At 42.6% G+C, this 8,765-nt stretch overlaps 1 protein-coding gene across 2 annotated transcripts in view; it reads left to right on the forward strand.

The window, feature by feature from the left end:
- Positions 1–8,765, forward strand: part of tmeff2a (transmembrane protein with EGF-like and two follistatin-like domains 2a) — a 149,709-nt gene that overhangs the window by 122,423 nt on the left and 18,521 nt on the right. The window contains exons 6-8 of one of the 2 annotated variants that reach the window (XM_008285546.1): positions 5,815–5,963; positions 7,749–7,808; positions 8,063–8,171. In XM_008285546.1, coding sequence (XP_008283768.1) covers positions 5,815–5,963; positions 7,749–7,808; positions 8,063–8,171 — 318 coding nt within the window. The remainder of the gene's footprint in view (positions 1–5,814; positions 5,964–7,748; positions 7,809–8,062; positions 8,172–8,765) is intronic. The other variant, XM_008285547.1, reaches the window with a different exon arrangement.

Below are 8,765 nucleotides of genomic sequence, written 5' to 3' on the forward strand. Positions count from 1 at the left end.
CATTTTTGTCCTCTAATATCCTCAAAGGGTAGTAAATTAAAGCATCCCCAGAGGGTTAAGACCGAGGCTCTGGATCTGGATCTCTTGGACTCTGGTATGCAAAAGTCCGAGAACGGATCCGCAAATTTCCATTTGTATTTTTTCATTCAGGGATGTTTTGTCCCTGCTGCTGTATGTATTACATGAGATTGTGTTTTCCATCTCATGAGGATCGTACTCACCTGAGTGTGTTTATGTCCGTATATAGTTTGCTCTGCTTTGTTATGATATTTTGTCTTTTTCAATCTAGCACTTGTAGAAGTTGTTTGGATGTCCATGACCTACTCGCTGTTTGCCCAGAATGCCCATTCAGTAATCCATCAATGATTACCGGACTCATAACACTTAGTGCCACAAAGCAAAACAACATTATTTTTGCTCTGTGTATGTATGTATGTGTGCTTGTGGATGTTTATTCTATATATTTTTCTCCCCTCTCTGCTTCAATATTACTGTTTTGTTCACCGTGTTTCTCTCCCTCTCCCTGCCTCTGTCTGTCTGTTTTGCTCTCACTCAGTTTTTCAAAGGATTACAGTGAAATTTGAGGCAAAGGATTAAGAAAATCAATGCTATGTTCAGTTGCAGTGAGGTTTGCTACTTAGGATTTGTACACAACACGAGGCAGTCGGCGGATAGGTTGGCCTCAGCCACTCTGTGTGTGTCGGTTTGTGTGTGTACGCGAAGTGTTGAAATGTGTGTAAAGTGGCCTTTTCAGCCGGGAGCCCGCAGACAGTCTGGAGGTGGGGGAAGGCTTTGATGGGAGGGAAATCGCAGGGAACTAATCAATACGACACATCCTGCTAAGAAAGTATTCTCGCGCAGACGTGACGCGCACGCATCACGCTAACTTTCATTTAACACTTCCCTTACCCCTCTGTACCTCTCAGCAGAACGTGTGAAGGAATGATTGAGTGTGAGAAGAAGAAAAAGAAGAAGAAGAAGGGGGAGAAAACAAAGATTATCACAAAGCGATGGCTGTCTTGCACATGTAGATGAGTGTTGTGTGCACACGGCTGTCTGCGGGTTGCACTAGGATGTGTTGACGCACTGCAGTCTGGTTGGTATAGTGCCTATTGTGGAGAAAGCGAGAGGCCTCATTAAAAATGTATGGAGCTGAGACATCAGCCACCGACCAACAGCGGCCTCTCGGGATGGACGAGACTCTGAAAGCTCCTCTGTGATGGGAGTTCGGTGATCGTAGTGTGCATGTATACATGTGTGTGATGTCAAGCCTGTGTTCTGTTTTTTTTTCATCAAGCTCCGGATGTGTGGAACTTTCCATTTAGTTCTGAGGCTGCGAAGATTTTGCTTTGATTCTTAGCTCCTCAGTTCTTCTCGCCGCCTGCTTTCATGCTAAAACTGTTCTCATTTAGATACTTTTTACGATAACGTGGACGCTTTAATTGTGAGCCTAATCTTGTCTTTAGGGTGGCTTTTTGCAAAATTAAAGTCTGTGTTGTATAATCTTTAAAGGTTAGCCCAAATTACAATTTTTTTTTTTTCTTTCCTCACTTGCCTCCAGTGGTATCTCGCTATGCAGATAATTTTGACTTGCTGTGAGACTTGTGCTTGAGGAATAGCTGGAACTCCCCCTAAACACTTTGGGAACTGGGGTGTGCATCCAACCCCGTAGAGGATTTGGCACTTATCTACATGCATAGGTAGATTTGTAACAATGCAATGCGACGGTGAGGTGCAACGTAAAACGATTTCATTTTAGTTTTCTGGCATAGATCTGACTGTCACTAAAAGACAGCATTATTTCCTCAGTTGTCAGTGAAAAATAAATGCTGCTAACTAGCTATTGTTTACCTGTTAAAGCTGCAGTAGGTTGACATTTTTAAACATGTATACACAGCTCTCCCCTCTCTGGCAAACTAAAAGTCAACATTCATATGTTTCCAAGGATTCAACCCACCCTCCCAAGTAGAAGTCCTCCATCTAACCCATTATGTCACCACGTCTTCATCTCACTTTGTCACTTATTATATTCTCATCTGATTCGGATAAATCTTGGCTACAGTCTCCTCTCTCCCATCCTGAAAATGAAGCGAGAAACAAGTGCAGAAGTCTAATTTCCTCGTGCATTACTTGAATTACAAAAAGGTTTAGTATGAAATTTTTGCCCAATGATGCCCAAACAATCCAGCCTACCCAAGCTTTAAGTGAGTATCAGTGCTTGGGCAATGTAGGGCTTCAGTATGCAGCTTTATCTTTAGACTGTTTACAAATGATGGTCTGAGCAACTGTGATGCCATCAGTTGGTTTGTGGACCATTGGGAAGCCTCCAGTTTGGAATTTGTCCGTTGTCATCTTGGTGTATGAAACCATACCTGAGTGAGCAATGGATCTGACTGGAAACACTACATGTAGTAGATGGATCACAAGGTAGCCTGGCCTTAAACATAGCCAGCCATATCATAGAGCAGGGGTGTCAAACTCTGGCCCGCGGGCCAAATTTGGCCCGCTTTGTAATTATATTTGGCCCGTGAGACAATACCAAATGACTACGAGAGTTGCCCCCGGTATTATACTGTATAGCGCATTCACCGCTAATACCACAAATCCCATAATGCCCTGTTGTTGTTTTGGCGCGTCAATCAGGACAGGACCCAGAAACTCCCTCTCCTCTGTGACAGTAGGCATAGAGACTTCACACTACAGCTGTCACTGTGCCATTGATGTGTTTTTTTTATTTCTAGTTTGATTTTGCATGTCTCCACTATTTAGTTATATCTATATATATATAAAGCAAAATTTGTTTCGGTCCATATTAAAAGGTTCATTTGTTCAATGTTGGCCCGCGACTTTGTTCAGGTTTTAAATTTTGGCCCACTGTGTTTTTGAGATTGACACCCCTGTCGTAGAGTAAAGCTGAGAGTAGTTCATGCAGGACGTAAGGTTTGGCGCCCAGCTCATGGACAGTCGCAGAGCAACACAGGCAGAGTTTTCAAAACTTCCAGCAGGGCCACGTCAACATCCTCTCAAGCAAGAGGCTTTCAGTTTTCTGCAAACACTTCAACAGCAAAGATGTATTTGTCCGGTGCTAAGTAGCAAGCATTAGCACTATCCTTGCTCGTACAAAAGCTTTCCTCCCTGAGTCTCAATACCACCCCAAAGTTGTGTCATATAATTCGGGGGATTCAGACACACACAGAACCAGCTTTTCCTCCACTTTGCCCTCCGTTCCAGGCAAGATGCTTCATGTCTATTGGCCGTGCGGTCACACATAATAGCACGCAGGGGTCAAAGCTCAACAAATTTAAACTTTGACCGTGGCGAGCATGCGGTCTCACCAACCTACGAGCTGCTCTTATACTTTGCTCGGCGCAGCAGCATGCTATTGTTGTGCGGCACAAGCAACTGAAATGAATGGGTCTCAGTGAGTCCTATGTGAAAGGCCCTTAAGAAGTCGGGTCGGGTTCTCTTAGGAAAGGATTCAACCCCTGCTGGCTGCTAGAAAGAATGCAAGTTTAAGGCTCTTCCACATTGGCGTCACTTTTTCAATCCAGATGCTACGTCCGCTCTTAAATATTCAATCTGAGGACGGAGGAGTTGGCGTAGTTTTTGCGGCTCTCGGTTCACACGTTGCTTTTTAAATGGTTTGCAACCTGTGCAGTGCCGTAGTCACAGCTTGTAAAGCCACCATGTGTTATTGCATTCTCTTGTAGGATTTTATGAGGGGCTTTTTTTAGGGTAAGATTTTGTTTTCAGCTAAAAACTTGGTATATATGGAATGGTAGCTAACTACCAAGAGAGGGGTAGATGGTGCACATTGCTGACACACACACACACACACACACCGAGTGAGCGAGCGCTGAAAAGATGGTTCTTTGACAGCTGAATCAATCGTCAGTGAATGTTGCAAAGACTTAGTGTCGGGTCTGTGGTTGTGCATCGATGTAGATTCTTGTCATTTTTACAAAGCCTAATTGGGAGAAAAAAAAAACATCTTATTTGTTTTTTTTCCTTAAATTTAGTGAAATGACATTTTAAATCACGGTGTCACGGTTTCATTGCGTAACCTTCTGCAGTGGCAGGCCATTCATAGTTGTGGCAGCTCACCTTCAGTGTCGTGTTGGATTTCGGATATTGCCAGCCTTTACACAACTGCGTCCTCTCTGATGCATAACGAAGCCTTTCTTCACATCATTCTTACTTTGCTGATCCATCATTACAACAGTAGCTGAGCGCCGCCACGCTTTGCTGCACGGCATTTCAATCAACATCAATGTCAGCAGCACGAATCATCATGGCTGATTGTGAAGGTGTCTGCGTGTCTGTGTCAGAGTGTGTGTGTGTGTGTGTGTGTGTGTGTGTGTGTGTGTGTGGGCACACGTTTATGTGTTGGTGGGCGTCCACGTGGGCGTGTATGCAAATGCAGCTGTAAGACAGCTGAATGCCTGTGCGTTACCGAGAGCTTGGCACCAGGGGAAAATGAAAAGACCAGGAGAATAATGACAGATTTATAATTACAGAATCTTGCGTTCAGTGCTACTCAGCAGCAACCGTCTGGGGAAGGCAATCTGGGTGTAATTTTTGCTGATCAGGCCTGCCACAGACTTAAGGGTCACACCACACATATGCCATTATACACACACACACACACACACAAATATGCACATGCACACAGGTGTACATGGTCTTTCAATCTCACTGTCATTTATGCAGATGTCACGCGTGTAGAGGAGCCCACACAGGCACGCGAGCGCAAAAAAACATCTCACACGGAAATTTCATCGAAAATTGTGTTGCGACAGCAAATTGGCCGGTTAATTTTGCGAGAGCTAAAAGCATCAAGTAAGCTCCTGATTCTCTGAGATGCATCACAGTCTGCTTCAGAAACACGGCAGAAATGTCAGCGTTGTGGAAGGAAAGTAACCGATTCGGTGTGCAGAGAAAACTGAACCTGACGGATTTGAACGTGTTGCAGACGTCGGCTTTTACAGTGATTTAGAAAATCATTTCTAAGCTTTAAACACAACAACTTGTACCGAAGGAATACATCTGATGTAAGCAATAAATGCGTACATATTAAGTTATTGTAAGTTTACAGGTAATGCAGGCGCCAACGTATGACAGGAACACACCGGATATGACTGCTGCTGCTTCCAAGTTTTTCGGTTCAGTGTCATAATTTTCTGAATTTTCCAGCCATGTGTGTTTTGTTGAAAGACTTTACAAAGACTTGGTGTGATACCAGAAACAAGCTGTTCAGCAGTCATAAATTCTTTTCTTTACAAACTAGTTCAGTGTGCACTATAATAGCATTAGCTCATTATTTTCCATTTAGACTATTTTCATTCTTATCTAAAATAAATTCTGTATCTGACGACTTGAATGGTGTTTTTCTTTGTGCCGCCTCCTCTGCGAGACTAAAATATGAAGCTTTTTTATCTGCAATTCTTTCATTATTAATTGTTTTCTGCCATTGTAAGAGTACAACATTTGTCAATCAAGCCTTTATTGCCGCCTGTCTCTTTCGGCAAAGTTAAATCCATTTGCTATTGTGTCAAATTGAATGAGCCAAAGCCCAGTTTGAACAGGATTACTACGCGTGGTCCAGCATCCTGACTGAGTGCAAGCTGTCTCACTTTTAATCCCTGAGTGAATTTGGGTTGTCTCCTGGAGTCAAAACTCACACATAAATCTCTCGGGAATAATGATGCTCTCATTTTCATTAATATTTCAGATTACATTTTTTGTTTTATTTTTATTTTTTTTTTATCAATACTAGGAAGGCTCTAATATCAGCTCTTTTTGTTTGTTCTTCAGGTGTGTTTGCAACATCGACTGTTCACACATCAGCTTCAACCCGGTGTGCGCCTCAGATGGCCGTTCCTATGACAACCCCTGCCAGGTGAAAGAGGCATCCTGTCAGAAGCAGGAGCGCATCGAGGTCGACCACCTGGGCCGCTGCCGAGGTCAGACACTCGGAACGCACACGCATGTGTACGCACACACACACCGACTCGACAAACGCGAGCACAGCCGAAGCCGTCAATCTCTCTCGGAGCAGGTGTTCGCCTCACGTTGAAGTGAGGACATGGAGGCAAACGAGGCCTCTCGCGGAGCTAAACGCAGACAGCATGATTCCATATCTCCCTCCAGCTGCAGTTTAATAATTACAGGAAGTTTCGCTCAATCACATTTTGAAATGCAAAGATAATCCTCAAAACCCCACGTCGCCTTCGCTGCCACGTCTATTGATAATTTTACTGAATGGTAATCCCCCCTCCCCTTTTTAGTGTAGTATCTTTTATTTTGGTGCAGTATTTTCAGGGGATAAAGTTGTTTTATTAATCTGTGCGCTTAAATCCATACACTGAGTCATATTGCTAATCCATGTAGGAGAAGAATATTCTTTTGAATATGCGTTTAATTTTATTTCAATGTCTGTTGTGGCTAATTTCTTATATTTTGCTTTGATTTCTGGCTGAAAAGTGTCACCAGGTGGAGAGCAGACAGAGCAGACACATATCCATGGTCGCATTATAGTGACTTGTTCAAATCACATTCGTTAATGGCCTTACTAATGTCAGAGTACATTTGAAAGCATTTTACTCTGCATTCACAGAGCATGAACAGGTCTTATGAAAGGTAGAGGAGAGAATAAAGCAATCACTGCTAACTAGCTCTGGAACACACAAATAGAAATCTGCATTCACCCCGTGGGTCAGAGCGCCTTGATCAATTTGATCAGGCTTCCACACATTTTGTTCCAATTAAGGAAAGTGGAGAGAGAAACAAATGTCATTAAATTGAGGGATTTATACACGTGAAAATAAACTTCATGTTAGCCAGGACTCCGAGTGGCCGTTTAGATTGGTTTATGTCTCACTTTTCATGCGATTATGAAACACTTTTACATTTCTCGAGGTAGTTCTGCCGGCTGCTCAGCAAAAAGTACCGATGACCTTGCACCGGCACAACAGATACAGATGCTCACATAATCAGGTGTTGTATTATTGTAGCTGTAGCGTGTTCAGCTTCCAACATCTTGCCTCCAGATAGCTTTAAAATTCATTAGATTTTTTTTTTTTTTTTTTGGTTTGCTTTTTCTTAAGTGGATGTCATACATACAAGGCTTGAGCTTCTGACCTCATCGAAAAGCTTCTTTTGTTTCTATTCTTTTATTGCGCCTCTGGTGTTCTGCAAATGAGCAAATACACAGTGAAAGATTTGAAAAAAATAAGAAATTAAAAGCAGCAGATCCAGGCACATTTCTCGACCACAGTTCTTGCATCAGAAATCTGAAAAAAAAATACGTTCACAGTCTCAGTTTGCAGGAATGTATTCACTGACCTCTGAAGAAAAAAAATAAAAGGAAATCAATTGCAATAAAATGATAATGATTTGAAGGAGATCTTGTCTAGCCAATGTGAAAAGAGGAATTCGATGCACCGTCGCTAAGGTGGGCAAAAAATGCATTAGTCCCTCTGATCTTTTCCACCCGACTCCGCTCCATTCTCCCCTTTGTTCGGGATGATACAGTCGGGGGAGACGGCTTCTGACTTTTGAAGAGAATGGGTCACATTTGTACGCATTAAGCACACAGGTGCGAACACACTTAACCCATTGTCGAGGTGATAATGCACATTCACCCTCTCTACCAGTTTCACCGAGTAACCCATAATAGATGGAGCTGGAGCTGCAGGACAGGTTACACTGACCTGAGATTGGCTTTGATTTTTTTTTGGCCTTTCCAGGAGACATCATAACCGGGAACAACCGCAGAGATGAACCCTTCGCACGGACCGACCTTCCGGGTGAATGCTTCTGTTACATTGACAGATTAGCAAATAACATGTGCTGTCACTCAGAGATGAATCAGAATCGCTTGTGGCCTCTTTTTTTATCTTTTTATACATTCTCATACGTAGGTTTTATATTATTCATATCTTCTTCTCTTATTAAAATCAGTGTCTTTGTTGAACAGTATGTGCAGAGATGGCCGCAAGCATGTCGGTGTTTAACATTTATGGGCTTTGTGTGTCTCTGTGTGTTCTGTATGTTTGCACAGCGAAGGACGTGGCCCGCCCTCTGACCACCCCCTGTCCAGATCACTACAAAAACTACTGCGTCCACGGAGAGTGCCAGTTCCCCAGTACGCTGGCCCAGCCCTCCTGCAGGTGCACACACACACACACACACACACACACACACACAAACAGAAGGAGAGGGGAAATGACAATGGTATCGCATATTGATATTACAAGGGGACTCCAACCAGGAGTCTTACTGAAGTCACACTACACTGATGAGCAACAACATTAAAACCACTGACTGGTGAATTAAATTGATCTTGTTTCAGTGTTATATTCTGCTGGGAAACCTTTGGTTCTCATGTCGTCCCACACTTCCTGCTCATAAAACACAACTAAGAGCCCCCAATGTTGAGCTGGCCATCAAAATCCACGGATCCCAATCATAGAGCGTACAGTCGTCCTCAAATGTATTCATACCATCCCATTAAAAAAGAAAAAAAAACACAGTTGTCACTGAAATAAGTTCAAATTGACAAAAGTTATAATAGATAAAATTTTTATGAAAATCATGACATTGGTTTTGAATTATGGTTCAACAGAAATATCAAAAAAATAAAAATAACAACAATAAAAAAAGCAAATAAGCATGATGGGACCTGTAAACTAATATTTAGTTGAACAACCCTTTGAGCCAATCACTGCAATCAAGTGTTTTCTGTAACTCTCAGTCAGACTTCT

Source organism: Stegastes partitus, unplaced genomic scaffold (assembly GCF_000690725.1).
Source record: "Stegastes partitus isolate 25-593 unplaced genomic scaffold, Stegastes_partitus-1.0.2 Scaffold408, whole genome shotgun sequence".
In the NCBI taxonomy this organism is placed as follows: domain Eukaryota; kingdom Metazoa; phylum Chordata; class Actinopteri; family Pomacentridae; genus Stegastes; species Stegastes partitus.